This window comes from Delphinus delphis, chromosome 15, assembly GCF_949987515.2.
Source record: "Delphinus delphis chromosome 15, mDelDel1.2, whole genome shotgun sequence".
In the NCBI taxonomy this organism is placed as follows: Eukaryota; Metazoa; Chordata; class Mammalia; order Artiodactyla; family Delphinidae; genus Delphinus; species Delphinus delphis.
Window position 1 is genome coordinate 72,868,870 of NC_082697.1, and position 16,481 is coordinate 72,885,350.

The 16,481-nt window shown below is 58.0% G+C and overlaps 2 protein-coding genes and 1 long non-coding RNA gene across 4 annotated transcripts; 2 read left to right on the forward strand and 1 right to left on the reverse strand.

The window, feature by feature from the left end:
- The first annotated feature begins 1,409 nt into the window (after positions 1-1,409).
- TGFB1I1 (transforming growth factor beta 1 induced transcript 1) lies at positions 1,410-9,120 on the forward strand. The gene is made up of 11 exons (XM_060032142.1): positions 1,410-1,430; positions 2,789-2,889; positions 3,013-3,065; positions 3,160-3,302; positions 3,459-3,546; positions 3,663-3,768; positions 3,886-4,080; positions 4,880-5,053; positions 5,323-5,404; positions 5,705-5,853; positions 6,097-9,120. Exons 1-11 carry the CDS (start codon positions 1,418-1,420, stop codon positions 6,361-6,363), a joined length of 1,371 nt encoding a protein of 456 aa, XP_059888125.1. The 5' UTR covers positions 1,410-1,417; the 3' UTR covers positions 6,364-9,120.
- A 932-nt stretch (positions 9,121-10,052) lies between these two features.
- Positions 10,053-16,436, forward strand: SLC5A2 (solute carrier family 5 member 2). Of its 2 annotated transcripts, XM_060032144.1 has the most exons (14): positions 10,053-10,178; positions 10,714-10,785; positions 10,862-10,966; positions 11,858-12,022; positions 12,333-12,438; positions 13,144-13,224; positions 13,376-13,605; positions 13,918-14,053; positions 14,291-14,398; positions 14,525-14,675; positions 14,797-14,965; positions 15,041-15,256; positions 16,005-16,134; positions 16,210-16,436. In XM_060032144.1, the coding sequence occupies exons 1-14, from the start codon at positions 10,053-10,055 to the stop codon at positions 16,434-16,436; spliced, it is 2,022 nt and encodes a 673-aa protein (XP_059888127.1). The 2 variants fall into 2 exon arrangements, with proteins under 2 accessions (XP_059888127.1, XP_059888126.1); XM_060032143.1 differs by having other exon boundaries at positions 16,005-16,436.
- LOC132438192 (uncharacterized) lies at positions 12,335-13,160 on the reverse strand. The gene is made up of 3 exons (XR_009522157.1): positions 13,130-13,160; positions 12,725-12,870; positions 12,335-12,424 (listed from the first exon to the last, which is right to left on the reverse strand). It is a non-coding gene; the product is annotated as an uncharacterized lncRNA (long non-coding RNA).
- Positions 16,437-16,481: the final 45 nt, after the last annotated feature.

A 16,481-nucleotide genomic window follows, 5' to 3' on the forward strand; every position in this document is an offset into this window, starting at 1 on the left:
TGCCCCGTGCTGCCTCTGTGCCTCAGGGAGTGTCCAGGTCTCTGTTCTCAGGCTGTGCCTTAAAACCACCCAGAGAGCTTTTTTTTTTCCCGCTAATGTATTATATAAATATTTATATAAGGATCTATTCATTTCTCTTTTTTTTTTTTTTTTTGTGACACGTGGCATATGGGATCTGCATGCAGTATCTTAGTTCCCTGACCAGGGATCCAACCCATGCCCTCTGCAGTGGAAGCATGGAGTCCTAACCACTGGACTGCCAGGGAAGTCCACAGAGAGCTTTTTAAAAATACTGATGCCTGGGCCCTTTCTGACTGAATTGGACTGAGGGGAGGGTGACTTGGGCATCAGTATTTTGAAAAAAGCTCCCAGGTTCTGATTTACTGCTGGGTTGAGGAAGCCCCTGCCCCCATTCCAGTGCTCACATCTGGACTCAGGTCTGGGTTGAGACCCACAGTCCAGTGGCTGCAGCCACACCTGTTGTGTCTGTCCACACCTATCTCTAGAGTTTCTCGTTTCCGACTTGATTTCTCAGGGTCTCAGTCCAGGGAAGGCCTCTTGTTCCTTTGTGGCTGGAGTCTGTGTCTTGCTTTCTTCGCTATGTTCAGCAGTATCTTGGGAAAGGGCTCTTTGGGGACAGGTCTGGCTCATCTCAGTGCTGGGGACGGCTGGCTGGGGCTGGCTGCCTGGGAGTGTTTCCCCTGAGTCTGTGTGGGGCTCGGGCCTTGGTTTCTGTTTACCTGTGTCTGTATATCCGTTTCCAACACTATGGCTTAGAGTCTGTGGGTGGGTTCATTGTGTGTCTCTGTCTCTGAGAGATTTCTTTGTATCTAGTTTGCGTGCCCTTTGGGATCTCTGTTTATGTCATTGTCACGGTCTCTAAGGGAAGGTCTCTGAACCTGGGATCTGACTGATCCTTAGAACATCACTCCCACCTCCAACCCCAAGACTCTGTCTGGAGCAGGCTCCCAGGAACAGCCTGGGTGGGAGAGGAGCTCTGTCTAGGACTCAGGGTGCTAGTTTTGGGGTGGCGGTGGGCTTGGGGACCTCAGTCTGTGTCTAAGGGTCTCCCGGGCAGACGATCCCCAGCTTAGTCTGCAAGAGCCACTTTCTTACTTTGGCTCTGGCCGCCGGGGGCTCCCGGCAGCTGAGGCCAAGGCTGGGGTGTGGCCGTCTCCGCAGCAAGCAAGCAGGCTGGGCCTGAGTGGGCCGGGGCCCGGGGCCCTCCCTCCCTTTCAGGCCCCCACCCCGGGTTCTCCCGTTCATTGCCCCCCCCCCCCAGCCCTATCCCAGCGGGTCCCGGCTTCCTTACATGGTCACGGCTGGGCCTCCAGCTCCCGGACGTCCCCCCGCCCCCCGCCCCCACCGGACACGGCCCCCGCCCTGCTCGCCCCGCGCGGTCTGCCCGCGCCCCGTCATGGAGGACCTGGGTGAGTGGGGCCCGGGTCCCCTTGTCCCCAGTCCCTCCCCACCGCCTGGACCCGCTTCCCCATCCTGGCGCCCCCTTCGCACTCCCGGCATCTCTCCATCCCTGCCTCCTGTCTTCTCGCTTCTGGTCTCTGCCGGCGCCTCCTTTCCGACTCCACGTCCCCCTTCCTGCCTCTCCCTTCCTGCCTTTGCCAGACTGGCTGCTCCCTCCCTTCTTCCCTCGCTCCACTCCTCCATCACTGGCTGCGGACGGATGGGCAGGGAGGCGCAGCGCCTGTCGGCGGCGTCTGGGCTCAGGAGCTCTGGGAAGGGAGGAGTTAAAGGCACCTTGGGTCCAGGGACTGGGAAAGTAGACGGGAAGGGAGAATATGACATCAAGTTCTGGAGAAGAAAATGGGCTTGCCCTAGGGTTTTGGGAATGAAAGAGTTAAGGGCCCTTAAGTATGGTAGGGGTCAGGTCCTTGGGGCAGAAAGTATAATAGATGAGTGCCAAGATGCCAGGGAGAGGTTAAGTGTTCTACCAAGGCGCTCAGAGATGCGGAGTAAAGGGTCAGGGACTTCTAGATTCTGGAAGGTAATGAGTTCAAAGGATTCGGATCTGGGGATGCAGGCCTGGGGGGCAGCGTGTGTGTGTGTGTGTGTGTGTGTGTGTGTGTGTGTGTGTGTGTGTGTATCTATCTGTCTGTCTGTCGGTTTGGGGGCAGGAAGGCACACCCAGGCATCTCATCCTCCCTGTCTGTTAGAACTGGGGCTGGAAGGCTGTGCCCTTCGTGGGAGAGAAAAGGATCCAGCACCCTGCAGTAGGGGGTGCTGCTCAGCTGGGGTAACGCGCACTGGTACGGTGAAGAATAAGCCAATCAGAAAGCAGGTCCCGGCGGACTCACCAATGAGGTGCATAGGGTGGAGCCCAGTGGCGTCTGGAGGTGGGCCAGGGCTGGGAGGGGTCTCTTTAGGTGTAGGGGGTGTGGCAGAAAGAGCATCCAATCAGAAAGCTGGTGTCAGGCATACAGCCAGTTGAGCAATTTGGGGTGAAGCCAAATTTGGCTCCAGTAAAAAGCCGCTTTTGACTGCATTACGGAAGATTCGGAGAATAAAAGAATCAGGTAGCTGAATTTGTATATGAATCTCAGGATGAGCCATGTGGAATGTTCTGATCATAAATAGTCCTTGCTGCCCTTCCACATCTCTGCCTTGGTCTGGCTTTGTGTTTCTTCTGATTCTTGACCTCTGCTCCTAATACTGGCTTCCGTCTTCCTCAAACACTGCCCACTTAGAACACTTGTTCTCTGATCTCTTAAGGCCCTGTCTCTGCCTTAACCTTGACCTCCCAACCTCTCACCCTGACGGCCTCTCCCTGCAGATGCCCTGCTCTCTGACCTGGAGACCACAACCTCTCACATGCCAAGGTCAGGGGCTCTAAAAGAGCGGCCCCCAGAGCCCCTCACGTCTCCTCTGACACAGGTGAGATCGGATGCTGGGGACTGCGGCAACCACTAGGGCCAGGTTTGGCAGGGGCAAAGGGAATCTAGGCCTGAGTGGGTGCGGTACAGGCCTATCATCCCACACATATGTCCTTCTCTATAGATGGGGTCCGGGGAATCTTCAGGAGCCTCTGGGGACAAGGATCATCTGTACAGGTGAGGGGGCTGGGTACTGGGGGATGGGGGAGCCCATTGAGATTCAGTCTTGTATTCCCCACCCCTGAACCCAGGCCCCCACCCTGTTTCCCAGCACGGTATGCAAGCCTCGGTCCCCGAAGCCTGCGGCCCCTGCAGCCCCTCCATTCTCCTCTTCCTGTGGTGTCTTGGGCACGGGTCTCTGTGAGCTAGACCGGTTGCTTCAGGAACTTAACGCTACTCAGTTCAACATCACAGGTACCAGGGTAACTGGGGCATGGTTTGATGTGATGGGGGGCAGGGCAGGGCAGACACTAAGTGGGTATAGCCTTCCCAGAGTAGCAGCTAAAGCCTTAACTGGGAAGGAGGCTAGAGCATGGCCCCATGTCCAGTGCCCTTCTATCCTCTCTGCAGATGAAATAATGTCTCAGTTCCCATCTAGCAAGGAGACTGCAGGAGAGCAGAAGGAGGACCAATCTGAGGACAAGAAAAGGCCCAGCCTGTGAGTTTGGCATAGTTGGCAGGGCTGGGAGAGGGGTGATCAGTCCTGGATGCCTGAGTTACAGGAGGAAGCGTTACTCTGGGGCTCTAAGCTGACACAAGTTGTGTTCTTCACAGCCCTCCCAGTCCATCCCCTGTTCTCCCAAAGCCTTCGGCCACCTCAGCCACCCTGGAGCTAGATAGGCTGATGGCCTCACTCTCTGACTTCCGTGTCCAGAATCATGTGAGTCACTCAGGGAGTGAGGGGTGGGCCAGTGTGGATTTGTGGCTCTCAACCCATTTTAGACCCTCCCACATCTGCTGCCTTGCTGACTCAACTCTCCTGTCCTCTCCGCTGCAGCTTCCGGCCTCTGGGCCAACCCAGCCACCAGTGCCAAGCTCCGTGAATGAGGGCTCCTCCTCCCCACCAGGGCCCGCTGGCAAAGGCAGCCTAGACACCATGCTGGGGCTGCTTCAGTCTGACCTCAGCCGCCGAGGCGTTCCCACCCAAGCCAAGGGCCTCTGTGGCTCCTGCAATAAACCCATTGCTGGGCAAGTAAGTGGAGCCCTGCGAACAAGGGAGTAGAGACCCACAGACCCATCTTTACTGAGGGCCAGTGGGTATTATTGTTGTTCATATGTTACGGATGAGGAAACTGAAGCTCCAAGTCACACAGCAAGTAAGTGGCAGAGTAAGAATTCCAATCCAGTTATTATTTATTCTGGTCCTACCGTGTGCCAGGCTCTATGCTAGCTCCTTTACAAACCCCCATCTCAATTAATCTCCACAAAAGCCTCATTGGCTCCACCCACCTGTCTGGTTCGGGAGCTCAGGTCCTTGGCTTATTACTGAGCAGATGTTACTGGCAACGGTGCCCAGTGGTTGACCTAGTTCCTCCTGCTAGATAAAGCACCCTACCACCATCCTAGAATTTCCAATCTCAGCAAAGCAGGGTGGCATTATGACCTTCGTGGGCCCTAAGCACTTTCACCTTCATGGGCCCCTTCTTCCATTAATAAAATATATTAAAAATTGCATTTTATGACTGTGTTGGTATAAAGATGAATATATTAGTATTATATATGAAGTCATTCTTCTCCTAGCTCATTTTTTCTTCTAATTTTAAAAGAAACTACAACATTTTTGTGGGTTCCTAAAGTATGCTGGGCCCTAGGCACTGTGCTGGAAGACGGGTTGAGTCTCCATCACTTACAGACTGAGTGACTTTAACGTTAGATTCTTCATCCTGATTGCTCAGAGATAAGATTCGAAAAGTGCTACGCAAACCTTGACTCACGGGGCACATGGCAGCCCGAGGGCCACTCTGACCCAGGCCTCACCCCCCAACTCGCAGGTGGTGACGGCGCTCGGCCGTGCTTGGCACCCTGAGCACTTCGTTTGCGGTGGCTGTTCCACAGCCCTGGGAGGCAGCAGCTTCTTCGAGAAGGATGGAGCTCCCTTCTGTCCCGAGTGCTACTTCGAGCGCTTCTCCCCACGATGTGGCCTCTGCAATCAACCCATCCGACACGTGAGCCCCGCCTCTGTCTCACCCAAGGCGCCTGTGGGATGGGCCTCATCCACTTACACTTCTCCCATTCCCACGCCCACCCCAGCCCCGTCCCTCGTTCTCGTCCACGGCCCTTTAGACTTCGCCCTCTCTCTTTGATTCCCAAGTTCCTGCTTAGGTCTCCCACACCTTACACTCGTACTTCAACCCACTCACCTAGGTTCAGGGCGGAAGAGGGAGGGGAGTAGAAATTGAGGGCCACACTGAGTGCTCCCTTTTATTCCCCGCAGAAGATGGTTACTGCCTTGGGCACCCACTGGCACCCGGAGCATTTCTGCTGCGTCAGTTGCGGGGAGCCCTTCGGAGATGAGGGTGAGAGCTTGACTCCCACCTTGAAAGCCGCGGGTCCGCTTGACATCCCGCCCTGCTCTCTTTGGGCCAGCGCACTACGACCTCCGAAGTCCTCGGGGCCGCGAATTTTCTCCTGCTCTCTCCTGGCCCCAACCTGTCCCACCTGTGTGTTCCCATCCCATCCGTTCCCGCTCTGCTCCCGCCCCAGACCCCATCCCTCTCGGCCTACCACCTCCCCTGGCCCCATAGCCTCAGATTTTGTGGGGCTCCTGGTGCCACCGCGCACTCTTTTCCTTCCTCCTACTCGGTTCCCGCTCCTAGGTTTCCACGAGCGGGAGGGCCGCCCCTACTGCCGCCGAGACTTCCTGCAGCTCTTCGCCCCGCGCTGCCAGGGCTGCCAAGGCCCCATTCTGGATAACTACATCTCGGCGCTCAGCGCACTCTGGCACCCAGACTGTTTTGTCTGCAGGGTACGTGGCTGGGGGTCGGGGCCTGGGAGGGACAGGCCAGCGCGGGGCGGGACTAGGAGCCTGGGGCGGGGCGATTATTCAGAGCAGGGTCCTGGGGAGGGGAGGCTTCGCCTTTGAGGGCAGTGCGAGGGGCTGCGGGGTGGGGGGGTCTTGGGACTGGGGTCGGGTTATTCAGCTCGTAGGGCAAGTTATTTCGTCTGGAGATCGGCGCTGACCCATCCTTTCTCGGTTGCCCTTCCCCAGGAATGCTTCGCGCCCTTCTCGGGAGGCAGCTTTTTTGAGCACGAGGGCCGTCCGCTGTGCGAGAACCATTTCCACGCGCGGCGCGGGTCGCTGTGCGCCACGTGTGGCCTCCCGGTGACCGGCCGATGCGTGTCGGCCCTGGGCCGCCGCTTCCATCCGGACCACTTCACCTGCACCTTCTGCCTGCGCCCGCTAACCAAGGGCTCCTTCCAGGAGCGCGCGGGCAAGCCCTACTGCCAGCCCTGCTTCCTCAAGCTCTTCGGCTGACCGCCTGCCGGGCTCGCCCCTTTGGGAGAGCGCGGCCCCCCAAACCTCGCCCTTCCCGAAAAGACCGGGCTCTCCAGACCCCAAGGCCTTGCTCTTAGAGCGTGGGGCTCCCCCAGCCCAGCTCCGTGAGGCCCCACCCACTGGAGGGACAGGCCCCGAAGGTACTGTACGTTCTCCATGGGCGAGTTCAGAAAAAGCCCCGCCGATCCTAAGGCCACGCGCCCCACGAAGTGGGTCGTACACTGGCAAGCGATCCCGCGTGAGCCCTTCACTTTATTCCCAGCCTTGAGGGAGCCCCTCGACTGGAGGAGGGCCCTTGCAATTCCCACGAATCCGAGGCCAGGCCAGGATGTCCCTCTCCCCGCCCCTCACTGCTCAGTGCACTTTTTTCTACCAACATAAACACACATTCCACGTCACACAGGTGCTGTGTCTCTGCGCGGGAGTGCCTCGCGTTGCGACGCCCCGCCCCTTATACTGTCTCGGGCTGTGATGCGTGATGCGTTCTAGGCCACCGCCCTGTGGCGGGAGCCGGACCTTCAGACTCAGCCCTTGCAGGCTGTCCTTCACCTGTCAGATGCGCCTGAGGAAAAGCTGGCCACCTGCGCAGGATTGTACAGACGGTGACAAGCCGGGACGGGAGCTCAAGCAGGACCCACCAAACCTTCCCGTCCCCAACCCCCCATCCTTCATTTCCTTATATCCTCGAAATACGCACTTAATCTGTACCCCTCCCACTCCCTTCCACCTTGCCACCTTGGCTGGTTTCCAGATTTTTCCCCCTCCTTAAAAGACCCTCAGAGATGGGGCTCCATTCAAGTGCCAATTTGTGCCCACCTTTTGGATCTGGGCATTAAATTACAGCTTCCCTCATACGGGTATTGACTCATAACAGCTCCGCTAGGCAGAGGATGACACTTGGGGTGGTCAGGGCAGTGACTGAGGGAAGCGCTGGGGGCTGTAAGAGCCAGAAGGAGGCTTCTAACTCAGATTGGAAGTCAAGGAGGGCTTCCTGGAGGAGGTGACACCTGAGCCTAGCCCCAGCAGAGAAGGGTGGGGCCAGGGGTTCTTAAGTATGGAGAAGTTCAGGCTCCATCTGAATCCCTAAGCCCCAGAGGCCTCTCTAAGCCTGGTACCTTAGACTCTGAAGTTCCCTAGGGAGGGGGCCTGGATTCCTGGGTCCTAACTACAGGGACCTTTGAGGCTGTAAACAATGGATTATCAGAGGCCCTTCCAGCTCAAGGAGGAGCTAACAGCCAAGGAGAACATGTGTGGGCAAGAGACAAAGGTGAGGTTCTCTGTCTTGGCCTCGGGCAGAACCCCCAGATCCTTTCCTCTCCGAGGCTCCACCCCCTGGGTCTTCCTAGGCCTCCTGCTCTTCCTCTTCCACAAATTCTTCCTGGGGAATGCTTTCCATCCCTTGGCTTGTAACCACCACCAAGTCTTGAGCCATTCATTTACCAAGTGTTTACTGAGCACGTGCTGTCCTAGGCTCCATGCCAGGTGCTGGGGAGACCATAGGGAACATGTTCCTTGGCCTCACAGTCTAGTAGGGGAGACAGAGGAAAAACAAACACACAGTGACAAGCATGATGAAGTAATGGGGACTTCCTTGATGGCCTAGGTAAAGCTGGCCCTTCCCTCTAGTTTCCACCCACAGCACCTCCCTAGTCCCTCACTTATCACTATTGCAAATAAGTGTTTGTTTGTTGCTTGTTTATTTCTGAAATGAAGGCAAGCTCCTGGGAGTTTGTTTGTCAGATGACATGTTTGTTTTGCCGACCGTTATCTGTCCATCGTCTAGGATGCTGTCTAGCATGTGGTAAGTGCTCCATAAATGTTGGCTAATGAAGGAAGGAATGAGGAAGGAAGGAAAGGAGCGAAGGCTAGAAGGAAAAAATAGAGAACTAAGTTAGTGAAGGTGGGGAAGGGAGTACTTGAACCAGATTGTCAGAGAAGGCCTCTGTGAATATGTACATTGAGACTTTGAAGGTTGAGGAAAGAGGCAGCCAGGCAAAGAGCCTGAGGAGAGCATCCCAGGCAGAGGAAACAGCAAGTGCAAAGGCCAGGCGGTAGGAAAGAGCTTGGCACATTGGAAGAAAGGAAAGAAGGCCAGTGTGGCTGATTAGAGTGAGCAAGGGAGAGAGTAGTTGGAGATGAGGTCAAAGAGGAATCAGGTGCCATGAAGGGCTTTGCAGGACCCCGCGAGAACACATAGATTCGATTTTAAGTGCCCATAACCCCAACGTGTCCTCTGATGCTTGCCCCTGGATTTCTCCCAGGCCCTTCAAATTCATCACCCACTGAAGCAGACACTGTGGGTGCCCTGCCCATATCCACCTGGCCCACCTGGGAAGTCGTATGCAGACACTTCCCAGACACTCAGTCTCCCCAGCTGCTCCCTGAGTTTCTGTCTAAGGGTGCTCTCTGGAGGAGGGCCTGGGGTGGGTGGGGGAGGTTCCATAACCTCCAGCCAGTTAGAGACAGGGATTGGTGAATGGATACCCCAGCTTTCTGGCCCCTTGGGGGTCAGTTCTGAGGTGAGTTCTCCACAGTGTCTCAGAGGGTCCCCACTGGGATTGTCACAGTGGTAACCTTTCAATCAACGCATGCTTTATTGGCTTTTCTCCTTTCTTTGTCTCTCTTCCCCACTCCTTACTGGGATCGGCTCCCCAATACAGTCATTGCACCCCAATTCTCATCGTAGAGTCTGCTTTTGAAGGGACCAAAATAAAGGCATTCCTTAAATAACTCATCACATTCCCCTAAAATATTGTTCTCCGTTCCCCATCTCCAGCATGAACCCAGTTCCCAAAGTCAGACATCCAAGTCTGGTCAGTTCTTCTAGAAAGGCAGAGGCATGGATATTTATTCAGCCTCTCCCTTCTTGCATCCAGCCCTGTGCTGAGCAATGGGACTCCAGGGATGAATCAGATCATTTCCTGCTCTTGAGGAGTCTTTGGTCAACTGGGGAGACAGACCTGGACCCAGGCAAGGTCCATGCAATGTGCTCAGAACTGTGTCAGCAAAGTCCAGTAAGTTTTTCCCAAAGAGATGCCATGGGCTGGGCACTAAAGGCTAAGTAGGAGCTGACCATTTGAGAGGCAGGGAGGCATTCTAGGCAGAAGGCACAGCTTATACAAAAGTTTGAGGGTATGAGAATACAGGGGCTGGGTTGGGCAAGGGAATGGGAAGGAAATATGATTTCACTCTGGGTTTGGTATGGAGGAGCAAGGGGAAGGGAGGGCAGGGGTCGGGGCATCAGGCTGAGAAGCTGCTGCCTCCTCCTGGGTGTGATGGGGAGCTATGGAGGCTTCCTAAGCAGGGGAGTGACACTGTCAGATTTGGGTTTGAAAATGATCCCTCTGGGTTAGTCAGAATCAGGGGGCTGGCTCAGCTGGGATCCCTAGGTCAAAGCTGAAGGGTAAGTATTTTTAGCAGGTGAAAGAAGTGATTTTGAGCCTGGAGCTCTGGGGAAGGGGTGGGGGCTAAGGCCCAGGAAGGGGAGTGCTCTTGAATTTGAAAGTGTCCAGCTCCGCAGGACCAGCCTGCAGCCTCGCTGAGAACTGATTCAGCTAAACAAAGCCAGGGAGGGGGGACTTGTTGGCTCATTGCCCCAGGGGTAACCATTAATCCTCCCCTGGGGGGAATCCAGGGGCTGGTGCCCTGAAGGGCAGATTCTGGGCAGAATGGAGGAACACACAGAGGCAGGCTCAGCACCAGGGCTGGGGGAACAGAGGGCCCTAATTGACAACCCTGCCGACATCCTGGTCATTGCGGCTTATTTCCTGCTGGTCATTGGTGTCGGCTTGTGGGTGAGAAGTTGGGGGATGCTGCTGGGGGCCCGCTTTTGGAGCCTGGGGGAAAAGTCTCGGACAGTCCTGATGTGTGGTAGGGAAAGGATGCCTGGATCTTTGAGGGAGAAACCCGGGGTGGGGGGCAAGTAAGTCTTTTGCTAGCCCCAGGGTGGCCCAGCCCACACTCACGCATGCCTTGTCTGTCCACCTTTGGATTGGACTAGTTGAGGGGTTGGTGGGTCTTCATCGGGACAGCATTCTAAATGAGATCTCTTCTGCATAATGGCTGGCTGACCAGAAACCCAAATCCAGGGTCCCCAGGAAAGTGCGGCTGAATGCAGCCACACTCAGGCTTGGGGAACCGGACCCTAGGTTAGGGTCTGGGTAGATCTGGGTGCCTGGGAGGAGGCTGGGGGTGCAGGTGTGAACCGTCAGGGGAGCCGTGCGCTGGTTAATCTTCAGCCTGAAACAAGGCCGAGGAATGTGTTGAGGAGGCTAATGAAGTCCAAAGATGTGCCCCAAACCCAGGCCTCTCCCCACTCCCGTCCCCCAGTCCATGTGCAGAACCAACAGAGGCACCGTTGGCGGCTACTTCCTGGCGGGACGAAGCATGGCGTGGTGGCCGGTGAGAGAGACTGGGCTATGGAGTGGGTGGAGGCCTAAGGAAGCAGCCTGGCTCACCCCAACCTCTGGCCATCCAGGTCGGGGCCTCTCTCTTCGCCAGCAACATCGGCAGTGGCCATTTCGTGGGCCTGGCAGGGACGGGCGCGGCAAGTGGCCTGGCTGTGGCTGGATTTGAGTGGAATGTGAGCACCCCGTTTTGCCAATAACCCCCACCTCCCCGTGGGAACCCCTGGAAGGGTCACACCTGGAGAGGCTCCAGGCGGGAGAGGTGGGGATGTGAGACCAGAGGTGGGACTTCCCAGCTGTGAGGTGGGGTTGGGCTTCGAGGGAGGCTCACGCAGCCAGCTTGGAGGCAGAGGCATGTGGGAGATACCACGTTCAGGGCAGGGGTAGGCCCTGCTCCTGACTCGCTATTGCTATGTGAGCCTGGACCAGCCACGCCCTCTGTGGTCTTGATTTTACTCCTCTCTGAAGTGGGATGAACAGTCTCAAGGATAGTGAAAGTGCTTCTTCTGATGCTCTCTGAATCTGTGGCCTGTGAGGTTCACTAGGCTAAATGAAAGCCCCTTGCAGAAGGGGGCAGGAGACGAAGCTCTGGGACTGAGGCTCACCTTGGAGGGTCAGCAAAATCAGGGCTTTGAGCTCAGGGCTTCCTGGAGGAGGAGGCCTCTGAGCTGAGCCTTGAGGGACAGAAGGTTTGGGTGGGTGGAGAGGAGAGGGAAGGCAGAAGTTGGGGGTCAGCCTGAGGGTTCTGTGCTTGGATTCAGGGGTGTGTGTGTTGTGGGGGACGAGGAGGATAGGGATCATCTTGGGAGGGATGGCCAGGGGTCACGGCCTGGCAGGGCAAGAAGGGCTCTAGTTAAGGGCCCAACAAAGTATCAAGACCTTGTCCCTAATGACCAGGGCCCAGGGACATCTGCATCTGTGTCCTCTGGGCCCCTCCTGCAACCTTGCCTTGGAGTAGCACTTTTCACCAAGAGAAGAAGGTTCCTCAGACCCATCAGGGGTGAGGACGCACTCATGGCAGGATCTCCCACAGGGAGTGACCCTCAGCTGTCGCGCTGTGCCCGCAGGCGCTGTTCGTGGTGCTGCTACTTGGCTGGCTCTTCGTGCCCGTGTACCTGACCGCGGGCGTCATTACGATGCCGCAGTACCTGCGCAAGCGCTTTGGCGGCCGTCGAATCCGCCTCTACTTGTCCGTGCTCTCGCTTTTTCTGTACATCTTCACCAAGATTTCGGTGCGCATGCGCGGGGAGCTGGTCGGGACCCTGGTAGGGTGGGATCACCCAGTGGAGGTCTCTGGAAAGCCCTGGACGGGGCGGGACCAAGGAGCAATGGCTGTAAGAACCGTGATGGAGGCAGGGCCTGGAAGGAATAGGCTTCTGGGGCGACAACCATAGTGAGAGGTATCTGGGAAGACCAGGGCATCAAAAAACGAGGGAACCTTTGAGGTGTGGCCACGTAGGGTCGTGATCTGGGTAGGAAGTGGACCTGGGTCCCCACCCTGCCCCCTGGGTCCTGACCTGTGCGCTTGCTCCTCCCCCCAAGGTGGATATGTTCTCCGGGGCAGTATTCATTCAACAGGCTCTGGGCTGGAATATCTATGCCTCCGTCATCGCGCTTCTGGTCATCACCATGATCTACACTGTGACAGGTGGCAGGTGGCAGGGGCTTAGGGAAGGGAGCGTGGATCTGTGGGTGGGGCTTAGGGGAGTCACCAAAGGAAAGCGGGCTGGAGAAGTTCTTAAGTGTGATGTGATCCAAGCAGGAGAAGGACCTAAATCTTTGGAAAGCAAACTACTCCCCCCCTCCACGTTCCTTGGATTTGGTCTGGAAGTTCAGAGATCTGAGCCCGTCCTGGGCCTGGGCAAAAAGGAAGATTTAACAGCTCTTGAACACCTGGGAAGGGAGAGCCGACTTGGCCAGACCCCAAAGCTCACCAAACCCAGTTCAGGTTGGAGGATTCTGGGGTGGTGCCTGAGGCCTGACGCTGGAGCAGCGTGGGTGGGGCCTGGTACCAAGGCCGGCTTGAGGGGCCCGTCCCTTCGAATGCGATGAGAATCGGACCTTAGAGAATCACCTCCTCCTATCACACAGAAGAGAAAACTGGGGCTGAGAGGAGGGCCTGTAGTGGAAGTCCTGCACGTGGGCACCTGGCATTAGTGGAGTCTAAAACTCAGCCCCACTGTGCTCACGCAGCCCTGCCTCCTGATGCCGGAGTGCGTGAGCCCAGGGAATGGGCCATCCTTTTGAAATTTGCCCTCCAGGAAAGGGGAGCCCTTTTCCAATTCGCACAAAGACACTGTATGTACTAGTGGCAGCCTGTCTGGGCTGTCTCCACTGACCCAGGCCATTGCAGGAGGGCTGGCAGCGCTGATGTACACGGATACGGTGCAGACCTTCGTCATTCTCGCGGGGGCCTTCGTACTCATGGGTTACGGTACGGGCTCAGCCGATGGGGGAGGGGCGCAGAGGTCACAGTTCGCAGATCTCTCCACCTGGGAGCAGGGACATCGCGCGTCTGCGGCATGTGGGTCCTAGGGAGGGCCTTGTCGCGGGCACCATGTCCCCTAACTGCTTTGCCCTCACAGCCTTCCACGAGGTGGGCGGGTATTCGGGGCTTTTCGACAAATACCTGGGGGCAATGACGTCCCTGACGGTGTCCGAGGATCCGGCGGTGGGCAACATCTCCAGCTCCTGCTATCTACCCCGGCCCGACTCCTACCATCTGCTCCGGGACCCTGTGACGGGGGACCTGCCGTGGCCTGCGCTGCTTCTGGGGCTTACCATTGTCTCAAGCTGGTACTGGTGCAGCGACCAGGTGCGGGGTCACGGCCTGCGCGGCGAGCGAGGCTGGGGCAGAACTGGAACCGCGGTGGGCGGAGCTGAGATGGGTGGAGCCTGAACCCACCTGGGAAGCCAGGTGGAAGGCGTGGTCCGAGGGAACGGGAAGCCCGCCAGTTAGAGCTAAGCCAGATGGAGTTGGATCCGAGTCAGGGTCTGCGCTTGGAGCTGAATTGCCCGCTTCGATGGGCCAGCCGCGGGGTCTGGATTAGAGCGGCGAGTTGAGGCAAGGCGGGAGGGGCGGGGTACCCGGGACTGGACGCAGGTAGTTGAACGCCCCTCGTCGCAGGTCATAGTGCAGCGCTGTCTGGCTGGGAAAAACCTGACCCACATCAAGGCGGGCTGCATCCTGTGCGGCTACTTGAAGCTGATGCCCATGTTCCTCATGGTCATGCCGGGCATGATCAGCCGCATTCTTTACCCGGGTAACGTCTGCAACCCCGCCCCGACCGAGAGTCCTGTGCCCCACCCAGCCCCTTTCTTGTGCAAGGATACAAGTGCCTGTCTCCCATTTCCGTTCCCGTCCTAAGATCTGGGCCACCCAGTCCCACCTCCCACCCGGGGGGCCCATCTCTCCTCCACTGGGATTCCCCGTCCCCACTTCTGGGATCCGAAGGTTCAGACCCGGTGCCGCCATAGCCGCGTCGTGCCCTTTCCCGCAGACGAGGTGGCGTGCGTGGTGCCAGAGGTGTGTAAGCGCGTGTGTGGCACCGAGGTGGGGTGCTCCAACATCGCCTACCCGCGGCTCGTCGTGAAGCTCATGCCCAACGGTGAGGGCGGGCCCCCGGGTTGCCCCGCTGCCCACAGGCGCCAGTGGGAGGAGTCACCCCTCGCCCAGCCCGCACCCTCCCGGGACCCCCTCGTGGCCGCAGACTCACGGCTCCGTCGGCCCGCAGGTCTGCGCGGACTCATGCTGGCGGTCATGCTGGCCGCGCTCATGTCCTCGCTGGCCTCGATCTTTAACAGCAGCAGCACGCTTTTCACCATGGACATCTACACGCGCCTGCGGCCCCGCGCGGGCGACCGCGAGTTGCTGCTAGTAGGACGGTGGGCCTGGGTTTTCCATCTCCTGCCCCACGAATCAGCCCCGGGTGGGGGCAGGGAGCACTCGTAGGGACAGGGGGAGACGGGGTCCTGGGTGAAATCACCTGATGGCCGTCCACCGCAGGCTCTGGGTGGTGTTCATCGTGGCCGTGTCGGTGGCCTGGCTTCCCGTGGTACAGGCGGCGCAGGGCGGGCAGCTCTTTGATTACATCCAGTCGGTCTCCAGCTACCTGGCGCCGCCGGTGTCGGCTGTCTTCGTGCTGGCGCTCTTCGTGCCCCGCGTCAATGAGAAGGTGAGTGTGTGTGCTCATTGGGAGCTCGGGGCCGGACTTGGAAACCCGAGGCTGATGCGCTCTCTGGCCCCGCAGGGCGCCTTCTGGGGACTGATCGGGGGCCTGCTGATGGGTCTGGCACGCCTGGTTCCCGAGTTCTCCTTTGGCTCGGGCAGCTGCGTGCGCCCCTCGGCGTGCCCCGCACTCCTCTGCCGCGTGCACTACCTCTACTTCGCCATCGTGCTCTTCGTCTGCTCCGGCTTCCTCACCCTCGTGGTCTCGCTGTGCACACCGCCCATCCCGCGCAAGCACGTAAGTACGGGCCTCTGGACCAGGCAACAAACGTGGGCCGCTGCGGGCCCTCTCCACCAGCAGTCGGCCAGCCTGCTTCCCAGAACTCCCAGTGGGTAGCACCTGAATTTCTATACTGAGGCTTGGTGAGGGCAGGCTGACAGTCCAGTCTGAAGCTTCGTTTGCAAAGCAAGTACAATGTTTTTATTTAAATCACATTTATTTGAGGTGCTTTGGAGGTGGCTTGAAGAAGACTGTAGGGGAGGTTAAAGCCCCCCTGAGTCTTGGCCTGACTGGTGGCAGAGAGGGACAGAGTACTACCCTGAAAGCCCCAAAAGGGTTTGGTCTTGTGCTGTGGCAAGGCAGGTGGCCCAGGGCAGAGCTGACTGGGGGGAGGACAAAAGAAGTGGGCCCAGAAGGATGGGCAGGAACCCACAGGTGGAGAAGGGGAAAGGCAGCAGGAGGGAACCCTGTGAGCGAACACCCACAGGAAGGAACACTGTTAGCAGGGCTGTAAGACTAAAGTACTACAATCATGAGTGTAGACAGGGTGATGAAGCAGAGGGCTGAGCAGGGCCAAGAACTTTAAACACCCAGGGTTTAGCCTGAGGGCAAAGGGCAGCCATGGAAGGTCATCCTGGAGTGAGCCTGGGCGGGTGTGCAGGCTGGACCGAGGGAGGTGAGGGAGTGCCGGTGTGGACGGGGGACCTCCAGGTTCGGGGTGGGGGAACAGCACTCCCACTTGGTCCCTGCTCCCACCCTTCCCCAGCTCCACCGCCTGGTTTTCAGTCTCCGGTACAGCAAGGAGGAGCGCGAGGACCTGGATGCTGAGGAGCTAGAAGGTCCAACCTCAGCCCCTGTACAGAACGGGCGCCCTGAGCACGCAGTGGAGATGGAGGGTAAGGCACTGCCCGGGGAGTTGGGGCGGGGGAGCTGGGGGAGCAGACTAACTGTACGGCTGCAATTTCTCCCAGAGCCCCCATCCCCAGCACCAGGCCTGTTTCGCCAGTGCCTGCTCTGGTTCTGTGGAATGAGCAGGGCTGGGGCAGGCAGTCCCCCACGCCCTACCCAGGAGGAGATGGCTGCCGCAGCCAGGCGACTGGAGGACATCAGTGAGGACCCAAGCTGGGCCCGAGTCGTCAACCTCAATGCCCTGCTCATGATGGCCGTGGCCACATTCCTCTGGGGCTTTTATGCCTGAGGTCAACTGTGTCTGATGCCATGAGCCACAGCCTTGCAGCAAGTG